Source organism: Anticarsia gemmatalis, chromosome 8, assembly GCF_050436995.1.
Source record: "Anticarsia gemmatalis isolate Benzon Research Colony breed Stoneville strain chromosome 8, ilAntGemm2 primary, whole genome shotgun sequence".
Classification (NCBI taxonomy): domain Eukaryota; kingdom Metazoa; phylum Arthropoda; class Insecta; order Lepidoptera; family Erebidae; genus Anticarsia; species Anticarsia gemmatalis.
In genome coordinates this window covers 5,170,071-5,187,953 of record NC_134752.1, presented here as the reverse complement: position 1 = coordinate 5,187,953, position 17,883 = coordinate 5,170,071, and the positions used below count along the sequence as shown (strand labels likewise).

General features: G+C 35.3%; 1 protein-coding gene across 3 annotated transcripts; it reads left to right on the top strand.

The window, feature by feature from the left end:
- The first annotated feature begins 845 nt into the window (after positions 1 to 845).
- On the top strand, positions 846 to 17,490 carry LOC142974761 (ubiquitin carboxyl-terminal hydrolase 7-like). Of its 3 annotated transcripts, none has more exons than XM_076117261.1 (23): positions 846 to 1,258; positions 1,344 to 1,473; positions 3,045 to 3,166; positions 4,133 to 4,461; positions 4,556 to 4,719; positions 5,007 to 5,124; positions 5,229 to 5,370; positions 5,679 to 5,853; positions 6,186 to 6,378; positions 7,069 to 7,222; positions 8,641 to 8,777; positions 8,946 to 9,042; positions 9,182 to 9,418; positions 10,480 to 10,753; positions 11,006 to 11,097; positions 11,914 to 12,059; positions 12,459 to 12,566; positions 12,856 to 13,018; positions 13,228 to 13,349; positions 13,586 to 13,721; positions 13,905 to 14,063; positions 14,188 to 14,281; positions 14,419 to 17,490. In XM_076117261.1, exons 2-23 carry the CDS (start codon positions 1,395 to 1,397, stop codon positions 14,532 to 14,534), a joined length of 3,357 nt encoding a protein of 1,118 aa, XP_075973376.1. In that variant the 5' UTR covers positions 846 to 1,258; positions 1,344 to 1,394; the 3' UTR covers positions 14,535 to 17,490. The 3 variants fall into 3 exon arrangements, with proteins under 3 accessions (XP_075973376.1, XP_075973377.1, XP_075973375.1); XM_076117262.1 differs by having other exon boundaries at positions 11,902 to 12,059; positions 14,434 to 17,490; XM_076117260.1 differs by having other exon boundaries at positions 11,902 to 12,059.
- Positions 17,491 to 17,883: the final 393 nt, after the last annotated feature.

Below are 17,883 nucleotides of genomic sequence, written 5' to 3'. Positions count from 1 at the left end.
GGAATAGGGACAAGGATGTCCACAAATGAAAACCAACTGTATAGTTTATTAATCGATATTTTAGAAGTGATAATAACTAATAGCGACTAATTAAACCAAAAAAGATATATAATAATATCGTAACTTGACAAATAAGATGAAATAAAATATTGGTACATATTTATTCTTGTCTAGGTATTAATCTAAGTCGGTTTACAGTATGCTTGTCATCCCACAGAATTTCAATAGCGTCAAAACTCATACAAAAACAACGCTATTGAATAGATAAACTACCGCTAAATGTACTCAGAAACTGGGGGCCAGTGTGTCGAGATGTCGACTTGTCGCATCCTACACAGTTGCCGAAAAACAAAAATTAATTAAATATCTTTATAAAGTAAGTTAACACAAGTTTTGTCATGCAAATCTACATTATCAATAACGTGAAAACAATAAAAATGTCTTTAACTATAAGCCCTATAAACAAAACCAATTTAAAACGATTTGGTTGTTTTTAATTCGTAAAAATCATAGACAACCGAACTTAGTTGGTTGATTTCGGTTCACTACCGACTTAATTTTTATTAAATGATTTTAGTTCGAGATAAACTAAAGTTGGTCGAATCAGAATCATTGTGTCATGTTTCACTTATCATAAATTGGTGGGACTGGAATTTGGTAATAGAAAAGTCTGCACTGCTCAATAGCTTTTTAGCCCAATATTAGGTAAATGCGCTAGTTAGCCTTATAAAATTATATTAATTATACGAACGAGGTATAGGACTATACGATCTAAACAGTTTTTGTATAGTTGACGTCAAAAACCGGAATCTTCTATACACGTTCGCGTCACTATGGTGAATGTGAGAGAATGATAAAATGGTGCATTCGTCGATCAAACCGGGCCACACATCCGAAGCCAGAAATTAAATTAACATCCACCATTTTGTTTATTTTCGCGAAAATAAGTCTTTTCCCGGATACGTTGTAGAATATTCCTGTTTCACCGCTATATGACGGAGTGATCTACTAATCCTGGCAATGATTATAAGATTAGGAATGTGCTATTAGCGTTCCTATCTATTATCGGGCCCTTGTGTTGAAATTTGCAGACATCGGCCGCGCCGCTAGTAAACACTCTTTGAAAATTAACAGCCTAACGTCGAAGAAAAATAAAACCCCAAACACGCAAGGCATCCGTGTCGATGAGAAAAGTTCGTTGAAGTTTGTTCAACGGATTTTCAGCAAGTGCAAAGGGAGTAATCCCCTGGCGTTAAAGGTACGTGGAGTGCAGTCGTCGGACGTCATAAGTGTGAATAAACGGTGCGCATACAGTCTGTCTCAATAGTGAAATATTTGTTCAGGAAATATCAAAGAGTTGTGGGCGAGAGTCCCCCGTGGCGCGCCCGGCTAACATGAACCACACGCCTGCCCCGGACAGGCAGCAGCACGACTCCAATGTGAACCAGGTGGAGGAGATGGAGACTCAAGATGGTTAGTGATGTCACAATATTTACATTATAATGTACTGTTATACCCACACATTGTTCACATTCTGAGTAAAAAGACATTGAATGAAGTAATTATTCATCATTGCCACTTTTGAAAACTGCTTATCCAATATATTTGTAAATGTTATTGAACCTGTTAGCTAACTAGATTACCCCACATAACCTCAAATCGTATGCATTATATTGACATTGTTAATTGTTGTGACTGTTTTGATGTAAATGATAATCACTGGAGTGAGTAAGGTATGATAATATTGTGTGTCTGAGTGTTTACCTATTGGATTTAGAGTTAAACTTTCTTTGTTCCAAAAAGTGCAAGTCGCTGTTGACTGAGTGTAATGGAATTTCTAAATATAGAATACCTTTGTCTTACCTTTTGATGTGTATGTTTATTTGGAATTTATGTAATTTTTTTATAGAAAAAGGTTTATATTTACCAATCTAAATATAAACATTGTGCAAAGCACCGAACTTGGCTTTATTTATATCAATGTGTAGGTTACCTTAGCAGATTTAAATGTCAAACTGAACATTATACGCATGAATGAATTTACAGTGCCATCTGATGAGAAACAGATGTAAAAATAGCCAAAATAAACAAAACAAGATGTATTTATCTGAACATATTGAGTTGAAAAATTTGTTGATTCCACAGATTACAAGTTGATAACTGATAACAGTAACTTATCATTGACTTATACTTAATAATCTATTGCAATTCATATTGTGTAATATACCTAATTAGTTTAGTTATTCAGTAAAGTGTTTGTTTACATGGGTTTTTTATCCAATCAGTTTCATAACTGTTTCATTGGTGAATTAATTTCCTACTGCATTTCATTGATAATAATCCAAGGAGTTTGTATATGCAAGGTAGTTCATTGGTGATTGTTAAAAAGGTTCCTGGCTATATTCAAATTATTTCTCTAATATTTTGTCAGTGTGACAGCTAATGTCAGATGTATCAGTAAAACAATGGATGGAGTTGTTTCATCTTGTTTCTGTTGTAAATGTTAAGTAAACTGTAGTGAGTGGTCATATAATTGAGTAAATTGTAAAGGTAAACATTTGGTTTAAAATTCTTTATTTATGGATAGCTAAAATTTAGAGGCAGGAAAAATTTAAGATTATTGGTGAATGTTACTCATTGTCTTGTTTCATTCTCATCTTTAGGACTGTTTTAACAGTCTCTCATCTCTCAATAGTCCTATAACTCTTCGGTATTCAGATTTGACTATATTTTAGCAGTCTTTATTCAATAGTTTACAGTCAACATGTTCTATTGTTCTACTAAGATAAAGTACTTTTCAGTATGATTATGGTGGTATCATTTTACATTTATCACTAAAGATTTTTATACCACAACTTATAACATCCTACCTATAAAAACCATTATTAAGTACCAATCAAGTTCAATACTCCAAAACTTGTGAAAATGTTAATTTATGCCCTGTTTAATAGCAAATAACTTAGTTTTGATTAAGTATATACTAAAAATGTTATTCCACTTATTTATTTACGAATTGTGTATAAGTAATTATACATACTTTGCAGTGGAGACTGTAGACACTGTCACGGACAAGACTTGGGAGGACGATCTTATGAAAGGTCCTAACGGTGAAGTTGTCATGGGAGAGGTCATGAAAAACCAGGAGACCACATCTTCTGATATGCCGGTGAGTTCTTATGTACTAGTATAAAGATATCACCAATGTATAGACTTTGTTGTAACATAGTTATAAATGGAATTGAAATAACTAGTTCAATTATATTTAACTTTATGACTGAAGTACAGAAAAAACTTGAAGTTTTCAATATATTATATCCATATTATAGGAAGTAGAGAGCCTCAGCATGAAGCCAAGTTTAGATAGACAGTCTAATTGAGTTAGACTAGGTGCCACCCAAACATTATTTAGAAATAAGATTAAAGATTGTCTTTTATTATATGACAATAATTGAGTTGTTGCAGATCTGATTTAATTAATATAAAATAAATAGTATCTTATATTAATTTGTAGATCGGATGTCCAATTATTACGAAATAGCGTTTAATTTTTTTATTGATAGTGGCTAGTGATAACCTCTTATCTATTTTTGTCATACATATTTTTTATTAAGTGTAAAGTCTGATAGTAAAATCAGCTGTTAGATGATAAGCCTTAAGAAAAACTTCCTCTCCTTAATCTTATTGGTTTAATTAATAAGGAATGATGTTTAACTATGAGTTTGTTTAATAGAAACATCAACTGACCAGTTTTTTTTTAATAAGAATATCATTGTTTCTTACCTTGTCAGGATTAGTTCATGAAATGCAATGAAGACTGGGCATTACACATTGCGATTCTTGTTTCCGCGCATGTCTACATTTAATCGCAAGTGACGAAGCTACATGATTCATTTCTAAAATACTATCGTACTACTAGTAATCTCTGACTTACCAGATGATAAAGTATCTTTTTACCTTGCGATAGTCACGATGGCGGTCAAGTCAAGTGTAGTGACAGAATCGTGTGACAATAGATTTATTATTTGTAGTCATATATCGTCGTAGTGCTAAAATGTCGAAATAATTTGCTATACAGTATTTGTGATTGAGTATTCGCGGATTGATGAGCTGTATCTTCTATTTGTTATCTCAGCTTGCCTGTCTCGACACGGAAATGGAAGACGACGAGGCGCGATCAGAGGCGACATTCCGTTTCACGGTACAGAACTTCAGAAATTTGAAGGACTCTGTTTTGTCCCCACCATGCTACGTGCGGAACCTTCCTTGGAAGATAATGGTGATGCCGAGACAAGCGCCGTCCCCGGATCGTCAGCAACAGAAGTCTTTGGGCTTCTTCCTTCAGTGCAATGGTGAGAGTGAGTCCTCGAGCTGGTCCTGCTATGCCATGGCTGAGCTAAGACTCATTTCTCACAAACCCGAAACTGAACCTTTCTTTAGAAAGATTCAGCACTTGTTTTACAGGTATCTATTGTTATCTATGTGTTTATCTTCGTGATTAAATATTTTTGACAAACAAAAACATATTTTATCGTGTTAATTTGTTTGTACTCAACAGTAAAGAGAATGATTGGGGTTTCTCCCACTTCATGGCATGGAATGATGTGTTGGATCCGGAGAAGGGGTACATAAAGGACGACGCGATCACCTTGGAGGTGCACGTCACGGCGGAGGCTCCGCACGGCGTCTCATGGGACTCAAAGAAACATACCGGATATGTTGGTTAGTATTGTTTGAAACGTTATTTGATGTGGGTGTTAATGTTATATTAATGACAAAAGATAATTCTTAAATTAAAATATCCTTGGACAAAATAAACTTGTGATATGTTAAGGCTCCTGATCTCTCAATTATCTTATACTAAGATCTAAGTTCCGAGAATTTACGAGCGCGAAAGGTGCGCATAATTTCTCCATAATTATATTACAAATTCAGTTTTATAGTATGTTTATTCAAATCAGATGTCTTCGTTATCTGTTTGGTAAATCTTAATTATCTTTTTATTTTAGGTCTAAAGAATCAAGGCGCGACTTGTTACATGAACTCTTTGTTACAAACGTTGTATTTCACAAATCAACTACGAAAGGCTGTTTACAAGATGCCGACAGAGTCTGATGACAGTACCAGGTAAAATTAGATTTCATTGTCTTTATCACCGACGTAATCAGTTGCAATTATTGCTTAATATTTGGTAGTAATGGTGAAATTGATTATTGTAATAATGTTTTCAGGTCTGTTGCATTAGCACTACAGAGAGTATTCTATGAATTACAATTCTCGGACAAACCAGTGGGCACAAAGAAGCTGACTAAAAGTTTTGGGTGGGAGACACTAGATTCTTTTATGCAGCATGATGTGCAGGAATTTCTTAGGGTAAGTACCACGAAATATCAATATATAATATACTGTAGTCAAAGCTTTTACTGTATCCTACTCAGGTCTGCACTCTATCGCTATCATCACAGCAATGTCTGTGTCATGTGATGCCTCAATTTACAGGACACAAACTTGACAATGAGTAACTTATTATAATTTACGACTAGGACTACATTAATAAGATTTCCTCATCTTCTGAATGGCAAGGCACATTCAATTATAAATTCACTCCTTATCCTCTTCACTTTGGTAAATCAGAAGTGAACAACATCGAAATAAACTTAATATTTTTATACATTTTCTAGGTATTGTTAGATAAATTGGAAAGTAAAATGAAAGGCACATGCGTAGAGGGTACCGTGCCGCGTCTGTTCGAGGGCAAGATGACGTCATACATAAAGTGTAAGAATGTGAACGTGTCCAGTACGCGTGTGGAAACCTTCTACGATATACAACTTAATATCAAGGGAAAGAAAAACAGTGAGTAAAAGCTATTAGAGACATTTGATTCAATTGAGTTATATAGCTTTATGAACTATTGATTTATCGGTCGAGATCGATCCTCCGTTTATTTATGACTTAGTACATTTAATTCAAACATATGTAAACATAAAAGTATTTTTAACTTCCAATTAATAATGGGTACTAAATTATCTTGATCTAGTAATTTAAATGAAACGACATAGTTTTTGTCTACTATATACAATACTTTTATTGTTCTAACGAATTTCAAACAAAAAATTGCAATTTCAACTAGCTTGCTACATTTCTAACCAGTAGTATGAAACTAAATATAATTTGTTTACTTTCAGTCGACGAATCATTCAAAGACTACATCAGCACGGAGACGCTCGACGGTGAGAACAAGTACGACGCGGGCGAGCACGGCCTGCAAGAGGCGGAGAAGGGAGTTATCTTCGCTTCGTTCCCGCCCGTACTACATCTACACCTGATGAGGTTCCAGTACGACCCTATTACTGATAGCTCCGTCAAGTTTAACGATAGGTAAGTGTAGTTATATAAATACATACGTATGTAAAATCACGCCTTTTCCCTATAAGGGTGTAGGCCATTGGGTAGAGACCAAAGAATAATCTATAGATTTAAAATTACTTGTCCTGACTGACTGATTGATTGACTGGCTGATGATATAATATAATTTTGTTTAATAAATAGATTGTTTGTGTCTGAATTTTGTTAGTGTAATACATGTACTGGCGGCTCAATACTTAGTCACCAGAACGGCCCAAATAAGCAGCGATATTTTTGGATGTGAGTGCTATTAGTAGCGGACCTTTTGCCAAAATTTCGACAGTGATAACATTTAGCAAGTTGATTTACTTTGATTACTGAAATAGACTGGCCAATTTGAACTTTCCCAAATAATTCCCATCAAGTCTTTTACTATTCTAATAATTTTGTGAGCCCATAATATTTTGATGTAACAAGTCTTAAATGTGATTGAAAATACAAGGTTAGGATACCTTACTTGTTGTGTATTCCTATTTATAGTTGTCCCCTCTATGCTGTCTCCTTGGGGTGACAATTGGGAATTTTCTGCTTACTTACATTACCACTTGTCATCCCAGGAGACAGTATTAGAGGGGACAACTGGGAATATACCGATGTAACAGCCGTTATACTATTATATTATGTGTACAAGTCGTAAGAGTTTAAAATCGTTTATGATCTTAGGTTTGAATTCTACGAGCACATCAATTTGGACGCTTACCTACAAGAGAAGCCAGAAACACCGGCCGACTACACACTACACGCGGTGCTGGTTCACTCGGGAGACAACCACGGAGGACACTATGTGGTCTTCATTAACCCTAAAGGCGATGGGAAGGTAAATAACAATTACACTAAACACTTAAAATAATTTAATTATATAAAATATCACTTCATAGTTTAGAGGAAAGTCGCTTCCCGCGTTTGTCCCTATGTCTGTATGTATGTATAGTATCTTTAAAATTACGTAGCGGATATTGATGCGGTTTTTGTTAATAGTTAGGGTGATTCAAGATCAAGGTTTATGTGTAAAAGTTATAAAGTTTTGCTTGTAAAATAATTTTTTAAACCGGGCGCAGCTGTGGCCGGCCGTTTGTAATATATTAATAGGCGTGTGAAGTTGACGATCCTTAGTGCAACATTGACGCAATGTCAAGAAATCGAGAATTATAAATCTTTTGTATGGTACAATATTATGCAGAAAAGCATTACCAGGATTTTATATTCGAATTTTTGACATATTGATAAAGTGAAGCGAAAATATATTTAAGAGTTTGAACTCCGCTATTCTCCTTGACTATGCATGCAAAAAGTTTGGAAGAAAGCCATAAAGTTTTCGTGAACATAAATTACGGATGTCATTTATTACGACGCTAAAGTAGGCTACAATGCAAACACCGATACCCCTCTATAAACAACAATATGATGATTTGCACTAGTTTATCTGAATGATTATGAACAATTGATTATAAATAAAAAATGTATATTCAGGTGATATAACCTAAACCGATATTACAGTGCAAAAGTACGTTTACAGTGCAATAATACGTAAATCAAAGTTTTTTTAAAGATTAGAATGTATTTGCTATTTTTGCGAGTTGTTCGACCTTTAGCAGGTACAACCGGTTTTACTGCTAAACTTATAAACAATACAAAATTGATTGCTATTACAATGCGTCATCACCTTTATCCTATTGGAAATAGGCAACTGCTATAATAATAATATGTGTCTTCCTTTGACTATATTGTCATCCTTTATTCATTCCTGTATTGTCATCGATTTTTGTTATGTATTACGGTATTAATATGGTAATGTACCTAATTTGATTTGAGTTAGAACCGAATTTATATAGTTAGTTTCGGATATTTGTAATAACTCTAATCTTCAGACGAACATGGATAGTATGAAGCTTTAGAAATGTACTACATTATGAAGCAATATCGGATTACATGTACGACCATTGAATATCGTCAAGTGTGGCAACTTAGAAACATTACAAAACTTTTCTTGCAACTTATTACACTACGGGCAGTCTAGCGGTCAAAGTTTCGAGTTCAGTGTTCTGCGATAATTGTAATTTATGCAGTGTCTTAGTACCCAAAACCCAGAAAAGCATTTAGACCGCGACGGTTAACTTTAGTGCAGTCTAAACGTAGACCACAATCTTAGAGCTGAAATCGCCGAAGTTTTGCACCCGAATCTCGGCTTTCATACAAAATCTGGTTCAAAATTAATAATGACACATTATTGTCCAGTGGTGCAAGTTCGACGACGACGTGGTGTCCCGCTGCACGAAGCAGGAGGCTATCGAGTACAACTACGGCGGGCACGACGAGGACATGGCGCTGACCGTGCGCCACTGCACCAACGCTTACATGTTGGTTTATATTAGGTAAGCACACTTTTATCACTACAATATGGAATACGTTTATTTATACCATTACAGTCCCACTTGCCACTCCCACATGTAGGATTGTTTTACTACCACATGTTATTAAAGTGAAGCACTCTAGTATACTGGATATTATTGCTTGATTTTATCATATTTTGTCACTTTCAGGGATTCACAGTTGAAGACTGTCTTGCAAGAGGTCACTCAAGCTGACATTCCTACAGAACTGAGCGAAAGGCTCGCTGAGGAAAAGAGAATCGAAACCGTAAGTTAATATAATATATATTATATTCACTTAAATTCATCCACTTTTGAAGTCACCATTATGACTCGCCTGATAACTCACTGTGCTTTGAGCATCCAATTGCAGCAGATAAGTTAATTTGTATTCTGCGTGTGGTCAGATCCGTCGCAAGGAGCGCAACGAGGCGCACCTGTACATGAACGTGAACGTGGTGCTGGAGGAGGCGTTCGACGGGCACCAGGGCAACGACCTGTACGACCCCGAGCGCGCGCACTTCCGCGTGTTCCGCGTGCGCAAGCAGGCCACCGTGGCCGAGCTCATGGAGATGCTCGCCGACAACTTCAAGTACCCGCTCAAGCAGCTGCGGCCCTGGCCCTTCAGCGCGCGCTCCAACCAGGTACTGGACTGCACTCTTAAAACCTTACTACTAAACGTTGTATAAGCTGTTTAGTTAATTGTTGATAGTGTCTTTTTCACTTATTTATACAGATTTTAAATTGATTGTAAGTGACACCCACTAATCAGCGTACACGACTTTTACTAGAGAGACTGATAAATGTTATGACATATATATAACTCTTAGTTAAGCACAAAATACTTTGTTGTGGGGTATAATGCTTATCATGATACATTACTAAATGATTATTTTATACAACTATGCATTTTCTATAAGCTATCATAAATATTTACAAAATCACTAGTAATCGTCGATTTGTTTGAAATTACACTTTTTCTTGTTTAATCTAATTATGTCAATTATCACCAAGATCGTGCCGTTACTTGATAATTCATCCTTGATTGAAATAATACAGTGAATCGCTTATAATCATTATTAATGCTAATACCTTTGGACGATTCGTGCGACAAATGACTGTGGTTTTTTTGCGCCGTAGCTTATAATATTTTGAGGTTAGCTTATTCTTTCAAGAGATCACTTGGATAAATAACAATAAATGTCAATACCTTAGACTATGCTTCGAATTCCATACTGAAATGGTATTGTGAACGAGAATGTTCTTAGTTATGTACACGTAATTAACAAGAACATTTGCTGCTAATTACGGTACAATTAGTAGACTTTAATCAGTATAAAGATCTCTATAACGCAGAATCAATTTCGTTCTACTGTGTTATCACATATTCGTAACGTAATTAGCGCGGAACATGTACGGAATCAGTGTAATCTCAAGAGAAACAACATAATATCACTTTGGACTTTTGTTTTTATTGCTAAACAAAAGGTTTTCGATTATGAAAATGTCCAAATATTTGTGAGTTTATTGTATGTGATCATTAAAATATAGCATTTTTAGCTTCATTGCTTCACGCCCAAAGAATTCAATTATACACTTTTTAGTAAAGAATACACACAATTTAGTAAAAAAACAACATCAAATAAAATATAAATTGAAGGGAATCGGAAAATACACGAGTGTTAAAATGACTTCTTTTCTACAGACGTGCAGACCTACTTGCTTAGACATCCTCAACGATCAACACAAGACCGTGGCCGACGTGTCCGAAAACATGAACCCTTGGAACATCTTCCTCGAGATGCTGCCGCCGGACTCCGGCTTCAGCGCACTGCCTACCTTCGACAAGGAGAATGACGTAGTACTGTTCTTCAAGTTCTACGACCCGAAGCAAAAGCGCATCCATTACTGTGGACATCATTATCTTCCTATTGCGAGCAAGCCCGCTGACCTTATACCGATATTGAATAAGCGAGCAGGTAATTCTAGCATTGCATTCTAAACATGTACTTTTAAAATATGTTTGGTCCTCTTACAAATTGTTTCAAAATGTGATTCTGAACTATAGAACTTTTTCAATATTATTGTGTCTTGACTTTAGTTCCGTGTAAATTAGTATCACAGGGAATCTTACGCCTAACTTGCGTCTATACTCTATACTATTATACAGATTTTGTATGCCATCAGTGTCATGAGTCACAGTAATGTAGGTGATAAATTATTTGTTCTAGGCTTCCAACCTGATACACCTCTCGTATTATATGAAGAAATTAAACCAGACTTCGTGGAGAAGATCAGCAACTACAATGAACCTCTCGAAAAGGTATTATTTATCAGTTTTATCCTATACAACCATATATTAGTTGTAAGCATAGATAATAAGTATTATACAAGTACAAACCTATTTAGTTTCTATATCTACCAAAGTATTTTATATAAAAAAGTATATCTGCTGATCCAGTATAAAAATGTTTATTTATTTTTGTTTTCTATTTTAAAATGTATTTGTACCTACTGAATTTTTTTTGTTAATTATTTAGTATATTGTTATGATATATTTTAGTTCTAGTTTCGTTCCTACATTCAGGTATTTCTGAAACAGGTATAGTATGTTATGTATTTATTTATATTTATACAGCATCTTCGGCAAATTTCGGACACTCAAAACTTCTTTAAACGTCGAAAAACAGACTTTGCATATTTATATTTATAAGTGCAATTTTTCCCAAAAAGTGATTGAAACATTGTGTGAAAAGTGCCATAAGATGTCTTGGTATTTGGCTTTATCATTTCTCTATTACCATTTAATGCTTTAAGATTGATTTGAAGCAAGTTTTGTTCCGTTTTCATGAACATACACTTGCAGTTTTATTTCTGTGTCATGCCCACTTTTGCCCTTCGTCAAAAAAAAAGAAAACTTCAACACGAATATGTGACTATGCGTTTACAAAACAAAAAAATATTATCAATATACTCTATACCTGTTTTTTTTTAATGTATAAAGCTATAATTATAAAGTAGAAGTAGTATTATGTAACGCAAGTGTCACGTATTGGTGTATATGCAACCGGCGGACGGAGGGCATAAGGCGGGCTACCCTCGGGTTGAGTCGTGTGCACGCGGCCAGGTATTGGACGAGCTGATGGACGGCGACATCATCGTGTTCGAGCGCGCCGACCACCGACATGAGGACCTCGAGCTGCCCACCTGCCAGGACTACTTCAAGTATATCTTCTACAAGGTGGAAGTGCAGTTTGTTGATAAGACTGTGCCTAATGATCCTGGGTGAGCCAACATTCTCTTTTCTTCTGTGACAGTTCATTTTATTTGTATACTATTCATGTAATTATTATAAACTGTTATACAATTTTCTTATTTTTTGTATAGAGTTTTTTATTGTGATTTTATACATGTAAATGACCATTATGCATGCTTGCCTCCCTGGATATCTCGACCAATCGTTCGTAAATCATTTGTAAGGATATGTGATTCACAAAAGGGATGTGTTGTTTTGATTATGAACTTAATTTAATTGCATAACCTATTGTCTATTGGAAAGTTACATATTTTAATTGCTGTAGTTGTTATGCCTATTGGTAATAATTTCTCATTGGTGGTAGTTGTATGTAGTATTAAAGAGTTTATATACAATATTGCACCTTATAATGTGCTAATGTTATTTAGGTTCACAATGGAGCTGTCGATGCAGATGCGCTATGATCAGATGGCGCGGGCTGTGGGACAGAGGCTCAACGTGGACCCATACTTAATACAGTTCTTCAAGTGTCAAAAGTGAGTACATATACGAACTGACCCTTTAAAAGATATCCTTAGAAAAAAGAATTGAATAAACAAGAGTCGTCAGGTACATTGAATAATCTTACATAATATCATGATGATTTAGTAAGAACCGGCCAGTAGTGCTAAGATCCTTTATTGATATTTATTTGGTTATTACAGATTGGAGATTTTTTCAAATGTATACTGTCATGCCGTCTTATGTTAGTTGTGTAATCCACAACAAAATATTCTTTGTTTCCATTTCATTGGTCAGTTTAAAAAGTATTGTTGTATGTTTCAGTTACAAGGACACCCCCGGCCTCCCTCTTAGATACTCATACGACGGAATACTTAAAGATTTGCTAGTGTACTGTAAACCAAAGTGCCCTAAGAAATTGTTCTACCAGATTTTATCTATTAAAGTTAATGAATTGGATAACAAGAAACAGTTTAAATGTTTATGGGTAAGTTACCATTTTAAATGGATGGATACCAATATTACAGAATGTTTGATTAATTTGAAAAAACATCACAAGTCATGTTTTTTGAACCCATCATATAAGTTTTGTTTTATTTGAACCATCTCCCTTTAACTAAAGATTAAAAAAAAAAAAAGTTTTGTTTTACATTTTTTATTTTCATCATTTTAAAGTTTCGTTATTTGTATTTCCAGGTTGGTCCTAATTATAAAGAAGATAAGGAATTAATTTTATATCCAAACAAAGGTGGAAAAGTGTCAGACATTTTACAAGAGGCAGCTAAAGTCGTCGAAATGTCGCCAGACGGTTCCGGAACGTAAGTATCTTTACAATAAATATTTAGACCATAAATTGGAAACGTACATAACATACCCCCCTACTTTAAACGATCCTCTATGGTCGCCTTATAGATTGAAATATTAACTGATTGTTTGTGAATTTCTCTAGTTCGTTTCGTTTTTATTCTTTTACATTTGTTTTGCTTGCCCCGTGTTATGAATCCGAAACAGTATCTCTGTACCGACAATAAAACGTAATTATTTAACGCTGCAGGTTAAGAATCGTGGAGGTGTCGTGTCACAAAGTATTACCGGGCCCCGACCCCGAACTAACGCTGGACCAGGTGATCATCTCGCCGCCCAGATTGTACAGAATAGAGGAGATACCTAAAGATGAAATTAATATGGCGGTAAGTCTCTTCTCTAAAAAACTAAAAGTAGCACATCTAAATGCAATGCAAATGAATTTCACTCCACTTTTTTATTCCTTTATACACTTTAGTTAATTGTTGCATCAAAAGATAGACATGAAACAAAAAACAAATGAACGTAATACATCTCAATGTTGATATTTTTTTGTATTTGTATTCAAGGAGGACGAAATAACAGTGCCGTGCGCGCATTTCCACAAGCAAGTGTACGCGACGTTCGGCATTCCGTTCTACACGCGCGTCAAACACAACGAGCCCTTCCAGGCCGTCAAGGACCGCTTGCAGAAGAAACTCGATATACCCGACAAGGAGTGGGAAAAGGTACATCACTTAAATACATGTTATACTTAGGAATTATCAACATAAATAAATGGTGTGTCCAACACTGCCACAGACCCAGATCGCTTGATTTTCGAAAGGTTAACGGATTTCTTTTTGGTTTCAGTACAATTTTGCTATAGTGACAAATGGCAGACCTAATTACATAAGTGAAGGAGCGACAATAAACATTTACGACTTCAGGCCAAGTAGTAACGCAAGTGAGTATCTACTCTGTTTTTTATCTAAAGATTAACAAAATTCTAATATTTTCAAGACTTGAAACATTTTCGGCTATAACATATAATGTTACAATTGAGCCAATCCTCAAAAGAATTTGTGCTAAAATTTAATATAGATCTGTCACTTCCAGACGCGACAGCGCGGCCGTGGCTCGGTCTCGAGCACATTAACAAGACGCCGAAGCGATCCCGCGTTAACTATTTAGAGAAGGCCATCAAAATATACAACTGAGCCACAATGTGCGCTCCCTGGTTCGCTTGACGGAGACACTCCGGGGCAGAGGGGCGAGACACCTAGACACCACCCCACGCGATAGTACCACGGCACGGGACCGCCGCCAACGCAGCCGCGTTCCCGTCATAGTATAGTGAATCATTTCGTATGCTGGACCACTGTATAATTTATTTGCTTCGGATTTAAGAATATAAAATTATATGAGTGTGCTACGCTTAAGTGCTGTGTTACTATCGCATGGATACGCAACAAATAATAGCCTTATCTACATTAATGTACATCGCTAACACCAATATTTGACTTCCTTTACCGCTATTTATTCATGTAGGAATCGGATCCTAACCAGAAGTGTAATAGACACAGGCCACAGAGTAGTCCTGCTAGAAGAAAATGCTTTTATAATGATTTATAACAGTAGCTTTGTATGCCTGTCGAATAGACATTAACAATAGGGTTGTCACCGAAGCGGACGACGTCTCACGTGGGTAAAGTGACAATATCGAGTATTATACATCATATTTTTTCATGTATAGAATATATATTTTCTTTAATCGGTGGCATTAGAAAGTTGTTTGTTTATGTTTAAAACACATGTCATGTTCATATCAGAAACGTTCGGTTGTTCGTATTTAATAAAGGATTTATAAATAATGTGGAGTTGATCCGGCGTGGTGACGAGGATAGCTCCGCTGCGTGCCGAGGCCACGGCTCCGTCAGCGACTCAAGCTCGGTGTGTAACGCCTTATCCATATCCAGTGAAACGCGTGGCCTCCCGCCAGTAACTAATATGTTCTCAGGTGTTTTTGTTTATGTTAAATGTAATCGTAGCTTGTTGGTTAAACGGGATGCGGGACTGAACCGTTAGTGTTGCCTCCGAGGCTGTGCCAACCGTCGTGAGTCTCGATTCAACCAGGCAAAGTCGTTTGGGGTGATTCGGCAATGTAAAGCATTTTCACCGTGTATACAAGTAACATTGTTTAGACAAGAATTTGAATAGTAAAATGTGCCTGTCGAAGCTTGTTTGATTAACTATGTAAACAAGATGTTAGTGTACTATAAAGAGTTATTGTATTTACCGTTAAAATTAAAATCTGCTTGCTGCAGATGCTTGTAATATTTAAAGAAAGTTTATTATAACTGTTGGACACATTTCAGTAATCAAGTTTGATGATATGCATGATATAATATTGAACGGTTTAAGATGCGCCAATTAACAAAGTACGTGAATCGTTAATCTTATATTATGTCGTTTAAAAATGTACGCTTACTATATCTACGATTAATTCATTTTGTAACATTACATCCAATATATTAGCTTGACATTACAGTTAACTTTATAGAATGCTCAAATTACCCAGTGATTAGCTTCATGGAAATAGAAAATTATATTGCCATGACTGTCGAATGAATTAAAATATTTTAATAGAATTCCTTTTGTATTTACATTGACGGTATTGTGATAATAAATATTAGTGATGCCTGTACATAGCTACTGCACATACCTTAAAGAATGACAATCATGTGTAGGTTTGTGCTTTTCTATAAAAAGTAATGTTAAAAGTCACTCCCACTAAAACTTTCATGTGTAATCTGTTTTTATAGAAATTATTGGAGTATATTATATACTAAAGTATAAAATGTTTTATTGATTGTCGAATTACCAACACCCGGGTGTATGTTTGAGGCGACAGAGCGAACATTAGTATAATATAACATTGTGAGATGGCGTAGCGTGTAGCGGCCTCAAGTGTACACTAGGTTTAATTGCACATAATAGATATAACGTTAGCACTGTATTGTTAATTCTGGCTAAAAGCGTCCGAGCTATCTAAAGCGAGCGGTCTACATGTTACTATTTAATAATTGGTTGAATCAGAATCTTTCCTTTGAGAAAATCCATTGTAAAGTTATATTTTTGAGAGAAGGACATCACCAATACAGTCCGATGTTTCCTGGAGATGTCATATCTGTGAAACATGGTGGTTCATAGGACCTCAACGACTACATGCTTGTACTTAGTCGTTTCCTTAAGAATTTTTGCTTCGACTCTCTCTCAACGGTACCGTTTTTCAATGAAATTGGTTATAGTAGTAATTGATAGAAATCTTCCTCCACTCGCATTGAGGCGGCGACGCGTTGAGTTTGAATCGAAGACTTGACTTTATTTGCATAGCTTGGCATTGCGCCGACTTAATACAAAATTGGTTGAGGTAAACCTTATGGAAACAACTATGCATAAAGGTACATAAGAATTACAGGGGGCGTATTTATTGTTAGTATTTTACCAAGATGTAGTACGATTTATCTTTTCTCTAGAATATAATTTTATATAATGTTACTATTTAATTTTTTACTTGACCTGCCAGAGATATGTTACGTTTTAAATAAATGATTATGTCGAAATTATGTATATATATGATGTAATAAATTAAGAAAAAAATACAATAAGTTTTCGTAAAGATGCCTTAGACGTTTTAAGACATTCTTAGTGGTTTGAAATGGTAATACTTAATTTAATTTATACCCTTTTTAGTTATTGTTTCATATCCGCAAAAGATTCGCATATCAGGGTGATAAGATGTTTGTGTATAGGAGTCGATGCGATGTCCCCGCGTGTTGCTTGTTTTCTTTCTAATGTTACAACTCAACTCAGATTATTTTTTATGTTAACAATGTGTGTTGGTTGAGCTATTTTCATTAACATGGTTTGAGGTATTTTGAAAAGAACTTAGAAACATAGTGGCTTAGTAGCTGATACGTGCCGACGTTAAGAAATGTGGCAAATGGGATTATAGAATTTTAGCTGGTTTATCTACTGACCTAACTATAGGTTTGAACCCGTTGTGTAGGCGAGTCTGTATACAGCTTGTGCAATGTGCAAACATTGATGGTACTCCAATGTTTGATATGTTGGATTGAATGTTTCACTGAATATAATCCTATATTTGTTTTATTTGGTTTGTTTTGAACGCAGTCTATCCTCGTGGACATTTATAATCAACACCGGCTAAAACATTTCGATAGCTGTTAAACTCCAAATATATTGGTGGTTACTACTAAAGTCAGCCTCTATGGACAGCGGCTTGTGATAATATATCAGTTAATCTATAAAATCTGAAGGTAGACTAGAAGATTAAAATTGGATAGCTTGCTTTTTTGCCGTGATGGGAAATATACAAATCATCATCATCATCATCTCAGCCGGGAATCGTCCACTGCTGGACATTAAATACAAATATATAAATAATATAATATACAAATGCTGCTCATAAAATTTTCCATATTATCTCAAATGATCCGTACTTATGCTTTACTTTCTTAATGATTCTTGTCTCAGAAATGAGAA

What these genes read in the sequence shown, in the direction of transcription:
- LOC142974761 (XM_076117260.1), top strand. Translation starts at nt 1,395, where the DNA reads ATGAACCACACGCCTGCCCCGGACAGGCAGCAGCACGACTCCAATGTG. An exon ending in AAGATGAAATTAATATGGCG is followed by an intron (nt 13,722 to 13,904) that starts GTAAGTCTCTTC and finishes TTTGTATTCAAG; the next exon opens with GAGGACGAAATAACAGTGCC. An exon ending in CCGACAAGGAGTGGGAAAAG is followed by an intron (nt 14,064 to 14,187) that starts GTACATCACTTA and finishes TTTTGGTTTCAG; the next exon opens with TACAATTTTGCTATAGTGAC.